The 21805-nt window shown below is 51.9% G+C and overlaps 8 protein-coding genes across 8 annotated transcripts; 6 read left to right on the top strand and 2 right to left on the bottom strand.

Moving 5' to 3' along the window:
* The first annotated feature begins 183 nt into the window (after window positions 1-183).
* Window positions 184-3175, top strand: HD553DRAFT_301493 (heat-shock protein 90). The gene is made up of 7 exons (XM_046178662.1): window positions 184-384; window positions 487-571; window positions 657-1142; window positions 1214-1771; window positions 1841-2150; window positions 2219-2523; window positions 2597-3175. Exons 1-7 carry the CDS (start codon window positions 359-361, stop codon window positions 2930-2932), a joined length of 2106 nt encoding a protein of 701 aa, XP_046032862.1. The 5' UTR covers window positions 184-358; the 3' UTR covers window positions 2933-3175.
* A 216-nt stretch (window positions 3176-3391) lies between these two features.
* On the top strand, window positions 3392-5148 carry HD553DRAFT_319840 (uncharacterized protein). Its single transcript, XM_046181074.1, has 7 exons — window positions 3392-3627; window positions 3713-3727; window positions 3804-3888; window positions 3968-4185; window positions 4286-4450; window positions 4533-4627; window positions 4700-5148. The coding sequence occupies exons 1-7, from the start codon at window positions 3542-3544 to the stop codon at window positions 4912-4914; spliced, it is 879 nt and encodes a 292-aa protein (XP_046032861.1). The 5' UTR covers window positions 3392-3541; the 3' UTR covers window positions 4915-5148.
* On the bottom strand, window positions 5149-5764 carry HD553DRAFT_319839 (uncharacterized protein). Its single transcript, XM_046181073.1, has 2 exons — window positions 5581-5764; window positions 5149-5469 (listed from the first exon to the last, which is right to left on the bottom strand). Exons 1-2 carry the CDS (start codon window positions 5690-5692, stop codon window positions 5360-5362), a joined length of 222 nt encoding a protein of 73 aa, XP_046032860.1. The 5' UTR covers window positions 5693-5764; the 3' UTR covers window positions 5149-5359.
* A 171-nt stretch (window positions 5765-5935) lies between these two features.
* On the top strand, window positions 5936-9049 carry HD553DRAFT_353106 (proliferation-associated serine/threonine protein kinase). Its single transcript, XM_046183746.1, has 14 exons — window positions 5936-6202; window positions 6274-6549; window positions 6627-6885; window positions 6976-7129; window positions 7207-7284; window positions 7348-7413; window positions 7497-7822; window positions 7889-7992; window positions 8067-8088; window positions 8151-8232; window positions 8298-8555; window positions 8619-8650; window positions 8719-8793; window positions 8854-9049. Exons 1-14 carry the CDS (start codon window positions 6181-6183, stop codon window positions 8900-8902), a joined length of 1803 nt encoding a protein of 600 aa, XP_046032859.1. The 5' UTR covers window positions 5936-6180; the 3' UTR covers window positions 8903-9049.
* Window positions 9050-9299: 250 nt separating this feature from the next.
* HD553DRAFT_319837 (putative vacuolar ATP synthase) lies at window positions 9300-12160 on the top strand. Its single transcript, XM_046181072.1, has 16 exons — window positions 9300-9392; window positions 9498-9537; window positions 9602-9629; window positions 9702-9729; window positions 9797-9895; window positions 9962-9995; window positions 10062-10300; window positions 10365-10403; window positions 10464-10693; window positions 10758-10881; window positions 10945-11095; window positions 11158-11195; window positions 11265-11414; window positions 11483-11612; window positions 11690-11787; window positions 11864-12160. The coding sequence occupies exons 1-16, from the start codon at window positions 9354-9356 to the stop codon at window positions 11963-11965; spliced, it is 1569 nt and encodes a 522-aa protein (XP_046032858.1). The 5' UTR covers window positions 9300-9353; the 3' UTR covers window positions 11966-12160.
* A 70-nt stretch (window positions 12161-12230) lies between these two features.
* HD553DRAFT_353104 (muts domain V-domain-containing protein) lies at window positions 12231-16690 on the top strand. Its single transcript, XM_046183745.1, has 27 exons — window positions 12231-12485; window positions 12545-12665; window positions 12718-12798; window positions 12871-13166; window positions 13230-13330; window positions 13393-13428; window positions 13486-13562; window positions 13617-13867; window positions 13922-13999; window positions 14053-14112; window positions 14168-14258; window positions 14324-14340; window positions 14399-14542; window positions 14599-14628; window positions 14694-14751; window positions 14810-14906; window positions 14969-15179; window positions 15240-15261; window positions 15320-15348; window positions 15407-15441; window positions 15500-15543; window positions 15604-15641; window positions 15704-15800; window positions 15861-16020; window positions 16080-16187; window positions 16259-16354; window positions 16419-16690. The coding sequence occupies exons 1-27, from the start codon at window positions 12315-12317 to the stop codon at window positions 16627-16629; spliced, it is 2760 nt and encodes a 919-aa protein (XP_046032857.1). The 5' UTR covers window positions 12231-12314; the 3' UTR covers window positions 16630-16690.
* Window positions 16691-16953: 263 nt separating this feature from the next.
* Window positions 16954-17947, top strand: HD553DRAFT_278005 (Gar1/Naf1 RNA binding region-domain-containing protein; the record flags this gene model as incomplete). Its single annotated transcript, XM_046178022.1, has 6 exons — window positions 16954-17011; window positions 17133-17204; window positions 17271-17384; window positions 17459-17635; window positions 17722-17763; window positions 17835-17947. The coding sequence occupies 6 exons, from the start codon at window positions 16954-16956 to the stop codon at window positions 17945-17947; spliced, it is 576 nt and encodes a 191-aa protein (XP_046032856.1).
* A 294-nt stretch (window positions 17948-18241) lies between these two features.
* On the bottom strand, window positions 18242-20884 carry HD553DRAFT_147597 (uncharacterized protein). The gene is made up of 8 exons (XM_046176717.1): window positions 20611-20884; window positions 20201-20440; window positions 20073-20106; window positions 19818-19989; window positions 19655-19755; window positions 19516-19587; window positions 19349-19446; window positions 18242-19283 (listed from the first exon to the last, which is right to left on the bottom strand). The coding sequence occupies exons 1-8, from the start codon at window positions 20709-20711 to the stop codon at window positions 18365-18367; spliced, it is 1737 nt and encodes a 578-aa protein (XP_046032855.1). The 5' UTR covers window positions 20712-20884; the 3' UTR covers window positions 18242-18364.
* Between the last annotated feature and the right edge of the window lie 921 nt (window positions 20885-21805).

The following is a 21805-nucleotide window of genomic DNA, read 5'->3' as shown; positions in this document are numbered from 1 at the left end:
TCCACTCGCAACTTGTCCCCTTTTGCATCCGCGCTCGTAACCTTCGGGAAGGTCCAGCGACTGTTTGTATATCGAGAACTTTCCAAACGAGGTCGACCTGTTGTTCCTCCTTTCAACCTTCCTGCCTTTCTCTCTCTCTCCATACACAAAAGGATATCGTTTATCCATATATAGTGAGCTTCAATCCCATACCTCCTCGCCTTCGCCACGTTGTTGATAACTGATCAACTATAATCGCTCTGCTTCCCCGCTTCCTTCCGTGCTACTCCACCACCACATCGATCTTATAACGAACTTACGACTTCGCTAGCTACCTTTAACGTCTTTACGAACCCAAAACAGAACAAATACAATCAAAATGTCTGGACAAACCGAGACCTTTGGGTGAGTTTACAACTAGCCTCAAGCAGGCAGACGAGTCGCCATCAATCGGATTACTGATGTTGATTCTTGGAATGCCTTTTCATCGTGGTGGCGATCATACAGCTTCCAGGCCGAGATCAGCCAGTTGATGGACTTGATCATCAACACCTTCTACTCGAACAAGGAGATCTTCTTGCGAGAGTTGATTGTGAGTTTGGGCACCATGCCATTCGGTCATGGTTCGCGAACATTCCGGCTAACCCAAACGTCCGCCTTCCTTTCCCTCCTGCCAGTCCAACTCGTCTGATGCCCTCGACAAGGTCCGATACCAGTCGCTCACCGACGTCTCGGTGCTCGACAGCGAGAAGGAGCTCTACATCCGAATCACCCCCGACAAGGAGAACAAGTGCTTGACCATCCGAGACACTGGTATCGGTATGACCAAGGCCGACTTGGTCAACAACTTGGGAACAATCGCCAAGTCCGGAACCAAGGCCTTCATGGAGGCCTTGAGCAGCGGTGCCGATATCAGCATGATCGGTCAATTCGGTGTCGGTTTCTACTCGTCTTACCTCGTCGCCGAGAAGGTCCAGGTCAGGACCAAGCACAACGACGACGAACAGTACATCTGGGAGTCGGCTGCCGGTGGTACTTTCACTATCACCGCCGACACCGAGGGTGAGCCTTTGGGCCGAGGTACCGAGATGAAGTTGTTCTTGAAGGAGGACCAGCTCGACTACATCGAGGAGAAGAAGATCAAGGAGATTGTCAAGAAGCACGTGAGTTGCACCGTCTCGGGCCGCATACCATCTTGCACAATGCTGACCCTTTTCATTGTCTCTACCTCTAGTCCGAGTTCATCTCCTACCCAATCCAGCTCGTTGTGACCAAGGAGGTCGAGAAGGAGGTCGATGACGAGTCCGAGGAGGTCAAGGACGACGCCGACAAGTCTGCCAAGATCGAGGAGGTCGACGACGAGGAGAAGCCCAAGAAGACCAAGAAGGTCAAGGAGACCCAGGTCGAGAACGAGGAGCTCAACAGGACCAAGCCCCTCTGGACCCGAAACCCCCAGGATGTCACCTCGGAGGAGTACGGTGCCTTCTACAAGAGCTTGAGCAACGACTGGGAGGACCACCTCGCCGTCAAGCACTTCTCCGTCGAGGGTCAGCTCGAGTTCAAGGCTATCTTGTACATCCCCAAGAGGGCTCCCTTCGACTTGTTCGAGACCAAGAAGAAGAGGAACAACATCAAGCTCTACGTTCGACGAGTCTTCATCATGGACGACTGCGAGGACCTCATCCCCGAGTACCTCAACTTCGTCAAGGGTATCGTCGACTCTGAGGACCTTCCTCTTAACATTTCGCGAGAGACCCTTCAGCAGAACAAGATCTTGAAGGTCATCCGAAAGGTAAGTCGAGGCAGCTGTCTGAAAATCACTAGACGTCGATGTTAATGGCTCTACCTTTGGTCACTACAGAACATCGTCAAGAAGACCCTCGACATGATCTCCGAGATCGCCGAGGACAAGGACAACTTCACCAAGTTCTACGAGGCCTTTGGCAAGAACCTCAAGCTCGGAATCCACGAGGACGCCACTCACCGAGCCAAGCTCGCCGAGTTCTTGCGATTCAACTCTACCAAGTCTTTGGAGGAGATGACTTCGCTCAACGACTACATCACCCGTATGCCCGAGCACCAGAAGGCCATCTACTACTTGACCGGAGAGAGCTTGAACGCCGTCAAGAACTCGCCCTTCCTCGAGGTCTTGAAGAAGAAGGGTCTTGAGGGTGAGTTGCAATCTGCAATGAGTCATTCCAGAGATCATTCAAGCTGACATCTGCTTTGCACTTCGCAGTCCTTCTCTTGTGCGACCCCATCGATGAGTACGCCGTCCAGCAGCTCAAGACTTTCGGTGACAAGCAGTTGCCCTTGGTCTGTGTCTCCAAGGAGGGACTCGAGTTGCCCGAGACCGACGAGGAGAAGGCCGAGAGGGAGCAGACCACCAAGGACTACGAGGGTCTCTGCACCAACATGAAGGAGGTCCTCGGCGAGAAGGTCGAGAAGGTTGTTCTGTCCAACCGTGTCGTCGACTCGCCCTGTGTCCTCGTCACCGGTCAGTTCGGCTGGAGCAGCAACATGGAGCGAATCATGAAGGCTCAGGTGAGTTCTAGACTGGTACTTATGTGTCTATCTGCTCTGTTGGCTAATAATACATTTCTGTTCGTCCTCGTAGGCCCTCCGTGACTCGAGCATGCAAAACTACATGAGCTCTCGACGAACCTTGGAGATCAACGCCAAGCACCCCATCATCAAGGAGTTGGCCAACCGATACAAGGAGGACGCTTCGGACAAGACTGTCAAGAACTTGATCGTCCTCTTGTACGAGACCACCCTGTTGACCTCTGGATTCACCTTGGAGGAGCCCGCCTCGTTCGCCGAGCGAATCAACTCGATGATCAGCTTGGGTCTCTCGATCGACGCCGACGTCCCCGCTGCCGAGGAGTCTGCTCCCGCCGAGGACGTTGCCGAGGTTGACGACTCTACCAAGAGGATGGAGGAGCTCGACTAGAGAGTGGAGTGAGGAAGGATATGTGCCTCGTCTGTTAGGTCTTACGGACGATTAGAGAGCTTCTTTTCCACATGTTTGTCTCTATCGTCGATTTTTGCATATGCTGTTTTGGTTTGGCTCTTGTAGAAGAAGATAATGAATACGTTCTGAAACCGCGATGCGTCAAAATGCCCTGTTCCAATTCGAGTGATTGTCGAGGATCGTCGGATGTCCCTTTGAACGTGGTCGATCTCGCTCGGCTGTGTGGGCGGCGGCGGCGGGTTCTTCTTTTGTCTCATCAGCCTCGGGGTCGCGTGGAGATTTATTCCCGCTTGCGGCTGTGGCGCCGCCGTGACGCACTTGAGCTGAGACTCGGAGTAGCGAAAGGTTGCTCGACCGACCTCCATCCCACCTTGGCTCTCGATCTCGCAGCCACCCCTCGTTAACCTTGACTCTCTCTGTCGACGTCGACGTTGAGCACGAGCTATATAGATCGTTGACATTCATAGTTGTCGTTCGCATATCCCTTCCGAACTTCGAACTTCGAACGCTCCAGGTCTTTATCACGCCAAACGCACTTGCCTATACCTCGCCTACTCTTCGATCTCATAATCGCTACTTACCTCAAAAATGCTCTTTTCCAAGAAGATCGTCGCCGTTGCCGCTGTCACCCTCCTTGGAGGTAGCGCCAATGCTCAGTTGGGGGGACTGGGAGAGTGAGTTCAGGGTGCCCTTGAAGCGGGTTTCATACTTGATGGCTAATCCCATCGACTTGAATTTGTACTTGCTTACGTCGTATAGCTTGGGCTTGTCGAGGTGTGTAACCAGAAACTGTGCGAACGATGCAAGGTGCTTAATGATCTGACCATTTACCCATTCTGGTGTACAATAGCTCGTGCACTGGCTCCGCTCTCAGCTTGATCATCGGACCCCTGAACTCGTGTCTGTCTCTGCAAACCCTCGCCCAATTGTTCACCGTAAGCAATCCACCTGAACATTGTGTCCCGCCTCCGACAAGCTTCTCGACTCACCCAGTACCTCTTCACACTTCCGCAGACTTCGGGTTCGATCGTCGCCCCTCTCGACAGCTACTTGAACAATGACATTTGCAACACCGATGCTTGTTCCACCGACACCCTCTCATCGGCCAACCAGACAATCAACGACAACTGCCAAGAGGATATCCAAAACGGAAACACCTTGATCACTGCCTTAAGGACTGTGCTCAACCAGTACCCTACCATTCGAGAGGTCGCTTGTTTGCAGGCTTCCGGGTGAGTCTCGAGGCGACTATCTGCAATAGGAATGCTGTTCCTTTCCAATACGCACCCTATTGACCTGCCCTGAACCCCCTGGTCGACCTCCCTTCTGCAGAAACAACACCCGATGCATCACTCAGTCCCTCTACGGGATTCAGAACGCTACCGGTCAACAGATCGACACTAGCTTCATCACCGGGCTTTTGGGTTCGGGCAACACCAGCTTGACCGACTTGGCTCAGCTCGACGCGAACGTCGTCTGTACCGGATGTAACCAGGCGTGAGTCTCAACGCGCAGCGTGGAGGTACTATTTGCCTTTCGAGATCTTTGACTGACAATGATGTTGCTGTCTTTACTGCAGCATCTACCAGATCGCCTCGGAGAGCAACAACAGCACCTTTGCTTCGGGTGCTGTTGGTCGTGCTATCGGCACCAAGTGTGGATCAGACTTCACCTGTAAGCTCGTCTCGCCTCGCAAACCTGGTGAAAAGACCAAGCTAACATTTTCAAGCTGTAATCACACCATAGCCTCCACCACCTTCCCTACCGACGTAAAGAACCCCATCGACCCCACCTCTACCAACTCGGCCGCTAGCGGAGCTTCTAGCAGCGTCGCCGCGACCTCTTCTGCCGGTGGTTCGAACGCCGCTGGTAGGACTTGGTCCCTCGATGGAATGACCGTCATCGCCGCCGGTGCTATGGGTCTCGGAGTTGTCGGAGGCGCTTTCGGCGTTCTCGCCTAAGCTCAGCCTTTGAGCCGAGCGGGTAGTCTTGGAACTTCACTGCCGGTCTTCGCACCTACAAAAGACAACCAGGACGCTTGAGACAGGGCTCTTTACCTTACAAGACTTAGAAGGACAGGATCATGTAGAAAAGGATAGGAAAGGAACGTTTTACTTTGCTTTGCCAGGATTGCATCATATACGCTACATTTATATCGCTATGTCTCCCATGTATCGAAACCAAGACTCGCCTTGTGATCGTTATTATATCTATATCTTTTGTTGGGCGTACAGTGTATCCGAGACTCTGGGATCGTCATGAATTTACAACATGCGAGAGGAAATGGTATCACTCAGTTTTGGTTCCTTTTTCGTCCATCGTGTCGTTGAGATGGAATGCGCGGCGAATATGCATACGAAGAACGTTGCGGTGTGCCGTTTTGTGGGATGTAGTGCGTAGTCCGCATTATTTCGAGCCGAATCCCTGAGTGGGCTTTCCAAAAATCTTGTTATCCTCTGGTCTGCCCGTCTGAGTTGCGACTTGGGGGATGGTCTTCTGTTCTTCCCCGAGGTAAGCTAATGACGGTACGGCAAATCAGGATAGATCAGCGAGACTATCCTGAGCAAGTTCACGATGACCGTATACCAGAGCCACGGCGATGTTAAAAAAAACGACTCGATTCTCACCTCGTTTGTACAAGATCCAGCTCGTCGCAACGAATAGGGGAAAGGAGATGATGATCGTCCGTAGACGCTTAGCGTCCGCCGTCAATGGCTGGGAGGATATTTTGGGAGGCATAGCTGGCGTATTCGAGGTGTATGTGTTGGACTCAGAAGGCCGGTGTCGCAAATGGCTCAAGAGGAGAGGCTGCGATGGTGAGATTGAACTTTGAGCATGATGATGGGTGGATGCTCGGTCGGTCAAGGAAGTGCGTTCAAGGGCGACGCGTATCTCTCTTGAATTGATCGCCCTCCTCCGCCGCGCCCGCCGGGTCTTTGATCAATCCATTCCCCTCCCCAGCTTGCTTGCGTGCCGGCAACTGGAACGAGCGTGTGGCCATCCTCTCCCTACAACTGTCGATGAGGTTGGCAAGATCACAACGTTCCACTCTCTATCATACCGTTTCAATAATTTCACGCATACGCACTTGTTGCACAAGCTGTAGACTATTGAACTATCCAAGCAGGTCTGTCTCCTTCTGGATCACGCCACGGACTATTCACGCGGCGTAACTCGACATACCATACACAAGTGAACAAGTAACATCGGTTCAGAAGTCGGCAAACATGTCCTGGAAGCTAGGCAAGAGTAAGCATACACCCTAAGATTCGAGCCAACGCAGCAAAAGCATCAACTTACCGGAATTTCGCTTCATACAGAGCTGAAGGAATCGAGTTTCCTCGGGGGTCATCACCATTCCTCCCACAAAGACAGCTCGGCGACCATCACACCTTCAGATTCACGGTCGACCACTCCTACCCCATCCGCGCAACAACAGGCGCAGAACAATGTGCCCAGTCACGTATTCGGTCAGAGCAGGACCAATTCGGGGACGGCTACCCCTACTTCCGCGTCTGTACAGCCTCCGACGGCGAGGAGCGGGTTGCTGAAGATTAGGGTGACGAGCGGGAAGAGCCTGAAGCTGCCCGATGGAGGTCAGTGGCGTCGTCTTGCATGCATTCAACCTCACGCGCAATCCTCTTGCTCATCCTCCTTTGCTTGTTCCTCGTAGTCTCCGTCCCTGAACCCATTCAGAGGGCACTCAACACCCACGCTCTAGCAGCATCCATGTCCACCTCGGCCAACGCATTGGCTATGCAAGCTAAACGTCAATCAGGCGCACCCACTATGACCAGCAACCGCGATTCCGTGCAGAGGAAACAACAGTGGTGGTTACCTTATGTCGTATTGGAGTTTGACAAGAACGAGGTCTTGATCGATGCGCTTGGAGGAGATTTGGCGGCACCCGTGTGGATGTATAGCGCGACATTGTGAGTATAGTGTCCTCTCATCTAGACTTGCTTGCGTGTATCATGATGCCTCGAGCTGATCACCCGCATCATGCTATTGATGACCACCAGCGACGTGTCCCGTATCTCCGACATTAGCATAACCGCTTACCTGCGGAACGTCTCGCCCAATGCACCTGCTAACCAGGGGGATGAGAACGCGAACATGGGAAACAGTGATCTTTGTCTAGGTTCTGTTCGATTTACGCCGAACCTGGAGTCAATGGTGGGTCTTAGCGAAGAACATAAGACGGTGTAATGTGTTTATGCTGATATCTTAATAACTTCATTTTGGGTTGGTAGCAACCGGTGGACGAGTGGCTGCAGTTGTCTCCAGGAAACGGTGCTATTCACATGCAGATGGCTTTCAAGCCCAACCAGGTAGGTTATAACCACTACTCAAGTCCAGATTGACATTGCGCTCATGGTGACTCGCTTCGTTAGAACCAACATCTGTCCATCGACTCGTTCGAATTGCTCAAAGTCATCGGCAAGGGAAGCTTCGGAAAGGTTGGTCCAGATCGTTTCCGGCCTGGCCTGGGTTGGCGTATACTCGGCTCTGTGACTGACGACCCTTGGATCACAATTTCCAGGTCATGCAAGTTCGTAAACGAGACACCCTCCGAATCTACGCCCTCAAGACGATTCGAAAATCGCACATCGTCGCTCGTTCCGAAGTCACTCACACCCTGGCCGAAAGGACCGTACTCGCCAAAGTTAACAACCCTTTCATCGTACCCCTCAAGTTTTCTTTCCAATCTCCTGAAAAGCTGTATCTGGTTTTGGCGTTCGTCAACGGGGGAGAGCTGTTCCACCATCTGCAAAGAGAGGGCAAGTTCAACGAGTTGAGGAGTAGGTTCTATGCGGCCGAATTATTGTGCGCTTTGGAACATTTGCATAGCTTCAACGTGATTTATCGGTGAGTTAGGGACGTCAGATAACGAAGGGTGCCCTCGCTGAAAGCAATTCTTACTGGGATGCATAGCGACTTGAAACCCGAGAACATTCTGCTGGATTACACCGGACATATCGCCCTCTGCGATTTCGGTCTGTGCAAGCTGAACATGTCAGAGAAGGATACGACCAACAGTGAGTAGCAAATCTTTCCTTCGACATCTCGCGCCGAATATGCTGGATCTGAAGGGTCGTACCTGTTACTTCAGCTTTTTGTGGAACCCCGGAGTAGTAAGTACCACTCGTTACGGGCCGAACAGGAGATAATTTGACTGATCTCGACCGACCGGCAGCCTGGCTCCTGAACTCTTGTCCGGTCACGGTTACACGAAATGTGTCGACTGGTGGACTTTGGGAGTGTTACTCTACGAGATGGTAAGTTCCGCTGGTCGTTACGATTCATCCTGCGTGCGATTCCCAACTAATGACACGGCCTGTAGTTGACCGGACTGCCACCGTTCTACGATGAGAACACCAACGAGATGTACCGCAAGATCCTGCAAGACCCACTGAGATTCCCCGAGGAAGTCGGTTCGGATGCCAGGTCATTGCTGACCAAGCTGCTGAACCGAGACCCTGCTCAACGGTTGGGCGTCAACGGAGCTCAGGAGATCAAGGACCACCCGTTCTTTGCCAAACATATCGATTGGAAGAGGCTACTGGCCAAGAAGATACAGCCCCCCTTCAAGCCCGCAGTAGTGAGTATCATGTTGTTGGAGACCTAAACGGCCGCTGATCTTGCTTGTCATAACAACCCATAGGCAAGCGCTATCGACACGTCCAACTTCGACTCGTGAGTAAAATGACCGTGCCTTTTGCAATGCTAAAGTGGACTGATGAGCTTCACTCGGATCTTTGCAGCGAGTTCACTGCCGAGCCACCCGTCGACTCCGTCGTACCTGATTCCGCACTCTCCCAAACTGTGCAGCAGCAATTGTACGTTGCTCTCGATCTCGCTCGGCAGAATGAAGCTGACAATCGTTTTCCGATGCATAGCGCCGGTTTCTCCTGGAGCGAATCTCCAATGGGTCAATCTTACCGATAGACGAATCGGCCTCTCGATATACCCTGATTGTTCTGGTCACCGCCACTGGTTTGTCAATTCTTTTTGAACCTTGTTTGTATGAAACGCTGCGTCTTCGACCGCGATGTGCATCTATACCATGACCTAGACGGCTATTTTCTGTTTTCATTGTTTCAATTCTCCCTGTCAGGTGAGAGGCGGAGTCGTACCTAGGATCAAAAGTCTGCCAAAATACCTCGACCATCGCTTGAGGGTGTTTCAGCGCTAGCTCAGCTCAAGAAGCGGACATGTCTGATCGCGTTTATCGAAAACCAGACCATGTCCGCTTCTGATGCCCACGCCAGCGCCATGACGACGTTGAGAGGGATCGTGATGAGGCCATGAGATCATCATTCGCTAATTGTATCCCAGACCTGACCTGCATACCTTCCGTAGCTAGGTTGTACAAGAACTTTCGAACAGGACTAATAATATGGCTATCTCGGACGGTGAACTCTTCGGAATCAACGCGGTACGTCCGCGATCGACTCTTCACGGATCCCTTTCAGGCGTCTCTTTCCGCAATGATGGCTGGGCTAGGCTGATCTCTGATGTTTGTGCTCGATTTATGGTACAGGCTGCGGCTCAGCAGAAGTACGGTGTTAAGCCCAAGCTCGGTAAGTTGGTACATGGTAGACGGTGTTGCACGCAACGTGTCCACTGATCATCAACACTAAATAGACTATCAGACCGTCAGCGCCGTCAACGGGTGAGCTGATGCCAATGAGGGTGTTGCCGTACTTGATAAGCTGAAGACTGACGAGTGGGCCTGATGCACTAGACCTTTGGTCGTTTTGGACAATGTCAAGGTGAGCAGGGCAGGTGATTGAGCTAGGCAAGAGGCGTACGCTGATCGGGATATACTACCGATCTTAGTTTCCCTCATACAACGAGATTGTCCAGCTTACCCTTCCGGATGGAAGCGTACGAGGAGGACAAGTCCTTGAAGTCAGCGGGACCAAGGCTATCGTTCAGGTACGACAAAGTGGACGAGAACCAACTTGGGATCGCGCTGACATCCCGACCATGTGCAATGGCTAGGTTTTCGAGGGTACTTCCGGAGTCGACACTAAGGGCGAGTACCCGGTAATCCGACCCGATACGAACTGTGGCTGATCGTTATCGATTTACTGTCTATCAGCTACCCGAGTCAGCTTTAGCGGAAACGCCATGAAGCTCGGAGTCAGCGAGGACATGCAGGGACGAATTTTCAACGGTTCTGGTCAGCCCATCGACAAGGGTCCTGCCGTCTGGGCCGAAGACTACCTCGACATCAACGGGTCCCCCATCAACCCTTTCTCTCGTATCTACCCGGAAGAGATGATCCAGACTGGTATCTCGACTATCGACACCATGAACTCGATCGCTCGAGGTCAGAAGGTTGGTACCGGTGATTTCGGCTTTATGGATGTCATCACCCATTCTGACAGCCCCTTGCGTTCAGGTGCCCATTTTCAGTGCTTCTGGTCTTCCCCATAACGAGGTAAGTTTAGACAATACCGACGTAGCTCGACCAGCTAGTAACAAGTCCTCCTTTACATAGATCGCCGCCCAGATCTGTCGTCAGGCTGGTCTTGTGAACCGACCCGGTGATGCCATCAACCGTCCTGGAGCCACCAAGGGTGTACATGACGGACACGCCGACAACTTCTCGATCGTTTTCGGTGCCATGGGTGTCAACATGGAGACTGCTCGGTTCTTCAAGCAGGACTTTGAAGAGAACGGTAGTTTGGATCGAGTTACCTTGTTCATGAACTTGGCCAACGACCCTACGTAAGCGACTATATCCACTCGCGTATTTTGTGCGTGATGCTAACTCTGCGCTGGCTGTTCGCAGTATCGAGCGTATCATTACACCCCGTTTGGCTCTGACCACAGCCGAGTACTTTGCCTACCAGCTGGAGAAGCACGTTTTGGTCATTCTGACCGACATGTCATCTTACGCCGATGCCTTGCGAGAAGTGAGTGTTTCCCTTCACTTCGGCTGCAACGTGCAATACTGACTCTTTTCCGGTATCTTGCAGGTCTCGGCTGCCCGAGAGGAAGTGCCCGGTCGACGTGGTTACCCCGGTTACCTGTACACCGATTTGTCCACCATCTACGAGCGTGCTGGTCGAGTCGAGGGCAGGAACGGTTCGATCACTCAGATCCCCATTTTGACCATGCCCAACGATGGTAAGCGATAAAGAGAACGATTGTGCGGAGCTTTTCTGACTCGCCTTTCACGTTGTCCTTAGACATCACCCATCCCATTCCCGATTTGACCGGATACATTGTACGTATTGGCAGGACTTGGGATATGCTCTTTGACCCCGGCTGACAACACGACTTTTCTGTCAATTAGACCGAGGGACAAATCTTCATCGACCGTCAGCTCGACAACAGGCAGATCTACCCTCCTATCAACGTCTTGCCTTCTTTGTCCCGATTGATGAAGAGTGCCATCGGAGAGAAACTCACGAGGAAGGATCATGGAGACGTTTCAAACCAGCTGGTGCGTTCCGCTTGCGAGGCCACGAAGCTGATCAGGTCACTGACCGTCTTAGATATCGATTCGAACAGTACGCCAAATACGCTACTGGAAAGGATGCCGCATCCATGAAGGCCGTTGTCGGAGAGGAGGCTTTGTCCGCAGAGGACAAGCTCTCTCTGGAGTTCTTGGACCGATTTGAGCGTGAATTTGTGGCCCAAGGTGAGCAATCGTGACCTCGGTCGGTATGGCAAATTGCACCGGTGCTGACGGAGTTGTTTGCGCGATGCGCCAACTAGGCCCTTACGAATCGCGAACTATCTTCGAGAGTCTGGATCTCGCCTGGGACCTTCTCCGAATCTTCCCTAAGGAGCAGCTCAACCGTGTCAACCCTAAGGTACGCTATTTTCCTGCTTATGTCGTAAGTTGGTTCATGACTAACGTGTTGTCCTGCTTTCATCTCCAATCTTCAGATTGTTGCCGAATTCTACCAGCGCAAAGCCAAGCAGCAGGGAGACAAGAAGGAGGACAAGAAGCAGGATGACAAGGCGGATGACAAGCTCATTGACGCATAGATCTAGATAGTGCTCGTTTCCTCCTCGATGTATACCTTCTTGCTGCTTTCCATCTGTTTTCACCATGCCGAATGACACCTTTTTTGTACGAGTACGTTGGTGAATTTGGTCCAGAACGGACTCGCAATTATGACGTCAGTCCGCGACCAGGATTCGCGTTTCACTTTCGGCTCAAGCCCGAGGACGCAAAGGACGATCGATTTCTTGCTTCTCGATGAACGACCATCATCTCATCTCTCGATGTCCTGACATACACTACCATCAAAAACCTCAGTATTGCCTTCTGATCTTCTGATTTGAATTCGGACAGGTTTCTGAACAAGCCAGCACGTTGACCGAGCTTTCAACAATGCCACAGCAAAAGAGGAAAGGTTCGGAGGACCTGGATGAAGTAGGCCAGAAGCAGGCAAAGGTTCGCTTTCGGGCAACAACGGATTCGGTTCCTTTCGTCAGAGATCTCGAAGAGCAATCTAAGCTGGACCCGAGAGAAGAAGAATGGATGCAAAATGCAGATGTCAGAGTGAGCGTCTGGAGTGTTCAATTAACCGCCTCGTCCATCTCAATCTCGATCATTTGCAGACGCTGTCCATCAACTGTCACCATCAAAGTATAGCAGCGGCATACTATGACAACTCTACTCAGACTTTATCCATGCTGGAAGATACGCAGGACTCTCCTTCTTTCGATCTCTTGCAGACCTGTAAGCGCTGGACTTGTTACACAAGTAGATCGTGGCTAACGTCCGTCCAAAGTGATTGAACAGTTGAGCCCGTCGTTCATCCTCGTCAACGCTAATGCGCACGAAAAACTCCTGGACAAACTTATGGAATACTGTGGGTCAGGATCGTTCCCCTTCGGCTACTCTTGACAGCTTACGTGGATTCCGACTTCGGCCTACCTTTCAGGCGACGAACACGATGAAACGACCGTCCAGATCTGCGCATCGAAAGATTTCTACGTCAACGCCTCCTTGAACCGCTTGTCGAGTGTACATATTCTCAGGACAACTCCCACTCTCGATCCTATTAACTCGCCTAGCTCTGGAATTCGGGGAACAATCGAAGCTGGCTCGGCCTCTCCTGTATCGACCACCATCGCGGATCCCGCATCCAATTTTAACCTGCACCCACAGGATGATCTGCACCGCAGGGAGATTCTCAATCGGTTGGGCTGCTTTACTTCGCTTGAGGCGTTCCTTGCAGTAAAGTCCAGACGGTTGCAAGTAGTACAGCTCGGCTGATGCTATTCTTCTTTTGCCGGTCAGTTGGGTGCAGCTGGATCATTGCTAATACAACTCGAAAGGGCGAAGGCGGCTCTGGATGATCACGGACCTATCGTGTTTCGGAATGTGCAAGCGCTAGCGACGTCAGTATCCGAAGTTTCCGAATTTAGCGAACAACGTGATGGGGTACTCACCGGAAGTTTAGTCAGCTACATATGCAGATCAATTCCGATGCCCTGTCGTTAGTTCGTTACATCATCCTCGCACTTACGTCATTCGTGACCTTTCGGTGTCGCAGGTCTCTCTCGATTTTTTCATCTGCCAGTATCGCTCGTAAAGGATCGAACAAGCAGGATGAGGATCTCTCCTTATTCGGTGGGCAGGCTCGGATGGAAATCAGGTCATTCAGTGCTGACGTCCTGCTTCTAGGTGTTCTGGATACATGCCGCTCGGGACTAGGATCCCAGATCTTAAGAAGATGGATGATGCGACCGCTGTTATCCTTGCCACACATCAAGGCTCGGCATCAAGCTGTGGAAGTACTCATCAAGGCAGAAAACCGTCAGGTCCTCAAATCGATACGGGATGGTATGAAGGCGATCAAGAACGTTCACTATGTTTTTAGCAAGATGAATTCTGGAGATTTGAGCGATTGGACTTGTTGGAGAAACCTTGCAGAGGTGAGTTTCGAACAGGCCAATACAGCGAGCGTTAAGCTGATGAGGAGTTCGAAGCTACTCAATGGAAGCCTCCTTATCGTCGAGACTATAGGTAATCTCAGAGGTTGGGAATCGGTTGAAATTTGCAAAAAAGTAAGCCACCGATCGAATGTGATGCTCTCACATATGGTTAACCACTTTAGCAGATACAAGCGACGTGCAACAGGAAACGGCTTCGGGACCTCTTCACCTACATCACAGACAGGGTAAGCGGTAACGGTTGGACAATTATCTGGCCAGATGCTCTGACCAGCACAACAGGTCGACATCGATGCATCGCAAACGGAAGGCCGACTGATAGCGTGTCAAGGTCATGACGAAAAACTTGACGAGATCAATAGCACTTTAGAATGCGAGTATAGCATCGCATTGATCACTCCAGCGTAGAATACGCTGATCGCCCGTGCTTCTCACTAGCTATGGAAGCGGTCCTTGTAAGCGTACATGCATCGAGTATTTCTGTACGTTCGACTAACCAAATCAACCGCAAAGAACGAAGCAGCGGATATAGCGAAGACTGAAATTCCGCAACAGTATAATGCCGACGTCAAAGTTGTCATGTTCCCACAACTCGGATACCTGGTCGAGGTCATGATGGAACAGGCGGACATCCCGCAAGTACCTCTTCAATATCAAGTACGGGGTACCCACACATCGATCCTCTGCTGTGATCTGAAACAATCTTTGCCCAGTTCTCGAGCGAGACCAGTTCGTTCTTCAAGGTGAGTATGATGGGTACGCGGTGATCCGCTCGTCTAGTCGCTGATCGTTGACCCCGATGGTACAGTCAGACAGTATGCGGGAGCTTGATGCGAACTATGGGGATATTTACAACGAAGTCAACGGTATGTCTCTCGGTATCAAATTTCGCATCATACGTGTTTACCAATGACCGATCCGGAGATCGTACCATCGAGTTACTGGAGACCGTCCTTGAAGAGGTGTCCAAGAACGCGTCTTTCGTTCTGGAAGTTGTGGAATTGTTATCTGAGCTCGACTGGTAAGAGAACATTTACGACATCGACGATATCGATGAGCTGAAACGAGGGACGTCGAATCAAGCCTCTTGGCTTTCGCAGCCGCCGCCATAGATTTTCAGCTGATTCGCCCGGGAATGCACCATAACAACGCGATACATATCAAGGGAGGGAGGCACATTCTTTACGAGAGGGTGACGGAGAACTATGTAAGCAACGACACTGCCCTCTTTGGAAGGGGCGATTCGAGGGACGACCATCCTACGGAGGCAGAGGACGAGCATGTGGGAAACATCGTGAGTTCCATGAGCTTGCATTGACGGCCGAAGCCTGACACTCGACCGTTCAAACGATAGATGATGATCACCGGAGCTAATGGTACGCCAGTGACTGATTTCCTTGATGATTACCTCGGCTCAGCCTGGCTATGTCACAGGATCCGGCAAGAGTGCCTACGCGAAACAGGTATGCCATATATAATTCCTAGCCTTGACGATATAAGCTAATCAATATGGATTGTTAGGTCGCTTTGATCGTATACATGGCCCAAATCGGCTGGTAAGCTCACCTTTACATCGCATCGTCCAATTTTGCGCTGAAAACTCTTCCCGACCAGTTTCGTGCCAGCAACCTCCGCTGACCTCGGAGTGATAGACAAGAGTGAGCGTCTCGAAGTCAAACTAATGAAATCTTCGGCTGACGGCTGGCTGGATTTCCCAGTTTATACCCGACTTCAGACAAGAGAATCCGCTCTTAGGGTTTGTCCTAGCTAGTGGGCTTCGATAATCGGCCTTGTCGCTGACAAGTCAACCCGTCGCAGTCTGGCTCGGCTTTCATGATTGACCTCAGTCAGGTTTCGATGGCTCTTCGAGGAGCAACCGCCAGATCCTTACTCATCATTGACGAGTTTGGGAAAGGTCAGTTTTATCCCATTTGCAGTTCATAATTGTTGCTTAAACCCAAGACACGTCTCGTAGGGACTAATCCTCAAGATGGGGCAGGCTTGTTAGCGGGTGTCACGCAGACACTTCTGAAGCGAGGAAAGGATTGTCCCAAAACGGCAAGTCGATTACGCCACCTCAAGAGGCGCTTTTGGCTGACATCGTGGACTTTGCAGATCGTCATTACGCATTTTCAGTAAGCCTCAAAGCGATCTGGATGCAACCATCAGAGCTGATTGCCAGATGTTCCGTCAGTGACCTGGCTGAAACCGACAACGACGGGATTGTCAAGATGCACATGGAGAGCGTATTTCAGGAGAATTGCGAAGGGACAGGCTTTGGCGAGATTATGTTCATCTACAGGCAAGTCGAAAGGAGCTAGATATGATGACGCCCTGTCCGTAAGCGCTTGCTAACTACGGTTAGATCAAAAGGCTTCAGCCGCATTCCTCCCATTCTTCGAACGCTGCAGAGTGCGCCTTGCAATACGGTCTGAACGAAGAACTCGTTGAGCGAGCTCGAACGGTCACGTTAGTAGCTTTTCATAACCAAATACCTCTCCTTAGAACTAAACGGTCAAACTTTGCACCTCAGGACTCACTTGAAGAACTTCGAGCTAGGCAAGATCTCGGATGTCGCGATGACGGATACAGATAGGAAGGAACTCTTTCAAGCGGAAGAATTGGCAAAGGTTTTTCTCAAGTGGAAGCCGCTGGAGGATGAGTCGATAGAGGACGGCGAGATGGATGCCAAAGCGAAGCTCGCGGCCATGATCAGGAAGATCGAAGACTCAAATGCCACTTGAAACACATGTGATGTATGCATTAGCCGAGGGCGTCGCGAATCTAAATGGCCACGCGGAGATCACAATCTAATTCCATGTCCGCGCGTATGCTCCGAAAGATAATTGCTCGAGCGAGGACCTGTACCGACCGGTCGATGATATCGGTTGGACGTTTGACGGATCGCTCCAAGCTAGAAGCTGGCCACACTCAGTGCAGTTATTAGACATCTGACCTCTCATTGCATAGTCGTCGAGGCAGAAGCATTCAAACTCCGGCAAATCAGACACCAGCCGGGACTTTTCAACACTAGCAACCGCTTCCTTACGCAGCTCTTCAATCGATAAATGTCTGGCCGAGGTGGATTCCGTGGTGGTAGCCGAGGAGGATTTGGTGGTGGTGGCGGTGACCGTGGCGGACGAGGAGGCTTCAGCCGAGGAGGAGGTGAGGATCGGTACTTGATGGAGAGAGCAGCTGTCTAGGGGGAACTAAGATCGGGTCGCGTTGTGTATAGGCGGTGGTCGAGGAGGTGGCCGTGGAGGTGGTCGTGGAGGATACGGTGGTTTCGCTCCTCAGGGACCACCTGACACCGTGCTTGGTACGTGGTCTTCATAGCGTATTATATCGGAGCTACCCATCGCTTACCCGCTTCACTGAACCGCAGAGATGGGATCTTTCCAGCACTCTGTCGAGGGAGAGATGCTCTGTTCTTCTCTTATGCCCACTCGAGTTCCTTACTTCAACGCACCCATCTATCTGCAAAACAAGACTCAAATCGGTCAGTCTCCATGCTCAAGACATCGCACACGAACATTCGCTAAAGACTTCTTGCACTCGGTTCGCGTAAAACAGGCAAAGTCGACGAGATCCTTGGACCTATCAACGAGGTCTACTTTACAGTAAAGATGCAGGAGGGTATGCTCTCGACATCATTCAAGAAGGATGACAAGGTCTACATCGGAGGAGACAAGCTCCTGCCCATCGAGAGGTTCTTGCCCAAGCCAAAAGCTCCCGCTGCCAAGGGAGACAGTACGTATCTTGCGTTCCATTGAGAACTCGAGGAAGGTCAGAGACTAACACATATGAACCTGAAACAGAGAAGAAGAGGGGTGGAGCCGCTGGCGGGGCTCGAGGCGGTATGCGAGGTGGCGGCCGAGGTGAGTGCTCTGCAACACAATACCAGCCGTCTGACAATACTGATGAGGTATTGTTGCGATCCCGTTTCAAGGTGGAGCCCGGGGAGGCGCCAGGGGCGGATTCGGCGGAGGATCCAGGGGCGCACCAAGGGGCGGGCGAGGTTTCAGCAGAGGAGGGTTTGGCGGCCGTGGAAGGGGTCAGTGAGAGTCTGGCTGGGTGTACTTGTTTCGCTTCATATCGGCTCCCTTGTGTTTTCTGTCTTCGCACCTATCGCCGCATCACGGCGATGGGAACGTGTACGATATCCATACATCAAAAACGCCTGAGCCGTCGTATCTCCCTCGGACCGATGCGTCTCGTTGATGGCGCATCCTGAGGTCCCCTCTCCCCGTTCCCTGACTAGCCAACAGTTCTCAAGGAGGATGTATGTACAGCATCTCGGCATCAGCCATCATGTTCTTTGCGTTCATCTTGACATAAAGGAGATACTGATTGGGAAACGGCGATCTGACCGCTGACCACTGATCAACCCGTCTTTTTCAATGATGAACGCGGTCTGGTAGACCTCATATTATAAACGTAAACCCAACTACTGGTCCCGTAACAATGCTTAAAGCCATTCTAAGGTTTCTTTCCGCTAGACTTGCGACCGATGTTGCTCAAGAAGAACCTAGACCCGCTCTTGGGAATAGCTTCGTCACTCCCACTTCTACTGTCCGTACCGAGTCTCATCCTTGACATCGCGTTCTTCATCCCTTCTTCGGGCGCCTTCGGCCCGTCTGGTCTGCCACGAGCGCCTTTATCCTTCTCCCTGTCCTGCTCTTTCCCTCCCGAACCCGATCCCGACCCAGAGCTAACGTCCTGACTATGATTCGGGCCTCGTTGCTGCTGAGGCGACAAGTTGAGCGCTGCTGCTTCGTCCCAGTACATCGTCTGAGCTCGCTTCATCTGCCCGTTTCCGTTGAGTCCGCCAGGCTGAACATTAGGTCTCTGAATGCTGGAGCGTTTTCCCCCGGTGTTTTGCGGCACGAGCTCGTCCATCGGCAACATGGCTTTTGTCGCCCTTCTAGGCGAATTGGAACGATTGTTGTACGATTGGGAAGCGGGCATCATAGGCCGGTCGACCATGGGTGGATAGATCTGCATTGTCGGGTAAGGCATCTGCGGCTGAGTTGGCATTTGCAAGACTGGCGGGATCTGACAATCCCGGTCGACGAGGATTTGAAAGACCAGCATCATGTAGAAAGCAGCGTTTCCAGAATTCGAGATGGGGATATGTGGCGGAGTCGGTATGGCGAGCTGATGAAGCATGCCCCTCAGGCTGAGAGGCGCAGAGTTGGCGAGATCGTGATGAGAAGCTTGTTGTACCATGGAGGCGCGGTAAAGTGACCTTTCGAGGTTGGAGACGTCGATGAACGAGACGTTCGAGGGTATATGGACGTTCTTTAGCTCGGAAAGACGGGAAGAGTCTCCAATAGTGAGGATGACAAGGGGATTGAGGCCGTCAGCCTCGGGTTCCGCCAGGGCCGAGATCGTGGCGCTGAACGGCATCCAGTAAGCACTCTTCAAGCTAGTCGCCAACAGCAGCCGGTAGACATCACTCACTTGATGATCTTTTCGAGGGCAGCCATGCTGACCAGCTGAGTGGGTCCATGAGCATAGCTTCTAGGTTGGCTGGGCATATAGTGGTTTGTATTGGTTCTCTGCGCAAACAACAGGGGGCGAGTCTCAGTGAAGTGAATGAAAGCTGAACATGTACTCGGAGTGCTAACCTTGTCTAGCCACTCGGATACGACGTAGTGCGCTCTTCGGTAATTCTCATCCGGCATAGGTGGCCACGAATCCTGCACCATCGCAAGGTTGCTATAAGTTTTCAAGTCACGGCCATGAGTCTGATGCAGCAAGACTCACCATTGCATCTATATTTCGACATCGACAAGCACAGATCCCTGCTTCTAGCATGACCCCGTTCCCCTTTTCCCACCAAGTGATTTCGAGGGCCAGAAAGTTGTCTACCTCATACCGGCCATTCGATTCAGTTCGGCAAAGACACGAGCGAAACTTGCAGACTCACGCATCCTCTTTCTCCAGATCGTCCCAACCGTGGCGACATCCCCCGCTCTCAATCTCTTCCTCTTGGCATTCAGTTCTGCACTCGGGATGGTCGCGGCGAGTCGTTTGTAAGAGTTGAGATCGGTCACCAGCCTGATAGCTCGGGGGTTGCTTTCCGATGGAGTGATAGGGAGCTGGTGTCGCGAGATGAAACAGTTTTATGAGAATGATTATCCATTGGTAAGAGAGAAATGTACAGTTTGGGAATGGGCTTTACCTGGTTGGGCAATTTCGGCAACGATTCTCCAAACCTAAACGTGGACCACGATGGAGTTTTACCGATCGATCAGCGTCCTGCCCAATACAACCGGACGTTTCACAACGACACAACCCTGACTTGCTCACCTGACTTTGACCATCCTTGCAAATTGCTGTACCGTCCCACCCTCCTTTCCCGTTCCTGCTACAGCTCCACCACCGCCTCCTCCTGCACCCCCACTCCCACCGCTGGTAGCATTCGACCCTTCAGCCCTGACGGCCACATGGCCCTTTCCCGTCCTCGAATCCGTGACGACGACGCAACCCCATCCAAAAGAGAGGAAAGCGTCGAACGAGGTGAAGAAGGGCGAGTAGGAGTGGTTGTACCTGTACTCATCGAGAATAGGAGGGGGGGGATTTATATTCCACAAAGGGCGAGCGAGTCGTAGCGATTGAGTATATGGAAGTAGCGAATGGATTTAAGTAAGCAGGGGCGCCAGATGAGCAAAGTTGCTTCAGAGCAGACAAAGTGCCATGAAGATCGCTAGACGACTCACCAAGCGATCCCTTTCCGTTCGAAATAACCCATAAAACTCGCATACACATCGTGCAGGTCGTGCGTATGATGACGGGGAGAGACGAGGATCGTATCCGACATGACTTTTTTTTTCGATTGCCGTTCCGGTCCTCGAGTTTCGTTAGGGATGAAATGATCAAGATACAAGATGTCGTTGATACGATCGGTTGGAGGCCTTTGATCGAGGTCTGGGATACCAGTCTGACCTTGTAAGGTGCTAAGATGGGCAGGCCGTCGCTTGACTGAAGAGAGCCGAAGAAGAGCGACCAGGAATGATCTCCGTCTGCCTGCCGGTCGGTTTCGAGCGAAAGGAATCCCTGCTTTTTGATGATCTCCCGCGCTCTCTCTAACTCGTGATCCCTCAAAAATTCTGCCCAGGTGAGAATATAGTATATATGCGTTGCTGGTGATTGCTCGAGATTTTTGTAATGGACGGAGGTTGTCGGAATGTTAAATCCAAGTTGTGGCGGTTGTGTATGTGCGTGTGCGGTATGAACCACTCTCGATGTGATGGCCGGCCGCGATGCGTGTTGCAAGCGAGGAGCCCCGGAGTTGGCGGTGGGCCAAGGCGGTGCAAGAGGCAAGAGGGCGATCTAGCAAGAACGATGGACCTATCGCAAATGTCGGGTCATACTGGAGACGATGAGGGTCAGCCAGTGAACCTAGATGATTTGGAAACGACAAAATAGCTGTATCATTAGACTGGAAAAAAAGACGTCGACCACAACAGAAACGGTCGACAATTGCAATTGCACGGCGATGGAAGCTGATCTGATTCCGGAACGCAAGCCAGGTTGGCGCGATCGATCGATGATTCTACAATTGTACAAGCAATTCGGTCTGCCCCGCTCCAGTCGCTCACAATCACAAGCCTCGAACATGACCAGTGATCTCGTCAGCTTGTCACTCTGGTACTTGGTAAGCTCTGCGTGCTGACGTGCTTCGTTGAAATAGACTCGACCACCGCGACCACATCCCATACGTTCATCGCTGCATAGCTATTAGCTACAATCACGTGACCTGAGAACCGGGGCGCGGGAAGGGCTTCTGACGCCGCCACGCGATTGACACGTTAATTACGGCATTTCGGCTGTTGCCGCCGTCGCCCCTTCTGCCGCGCTCACCCTCTGCTCTGCGTTCCTGGTGCCTCCACCCTCTGAGACTGATTCGAGTGA

Source organism: Filobasidium floriforme (assembly GCF_021052385.1).
Source record: "Filobasidium floriforme strain CBS 6241 chromosome Unknown HD553scaffold_28, whole genome shotgun sequence".
NCBI classification, from domain to species: Eukaryota; Fungi; Basidiomycota; class Tremellomycetes; order Filobasidiales; family Filobasidiaceae; genus Filobasidium; species Filobasidium floriforme.
This window is presented reverse-complemented; position numbering and strand designations above follow the sequence as displayed.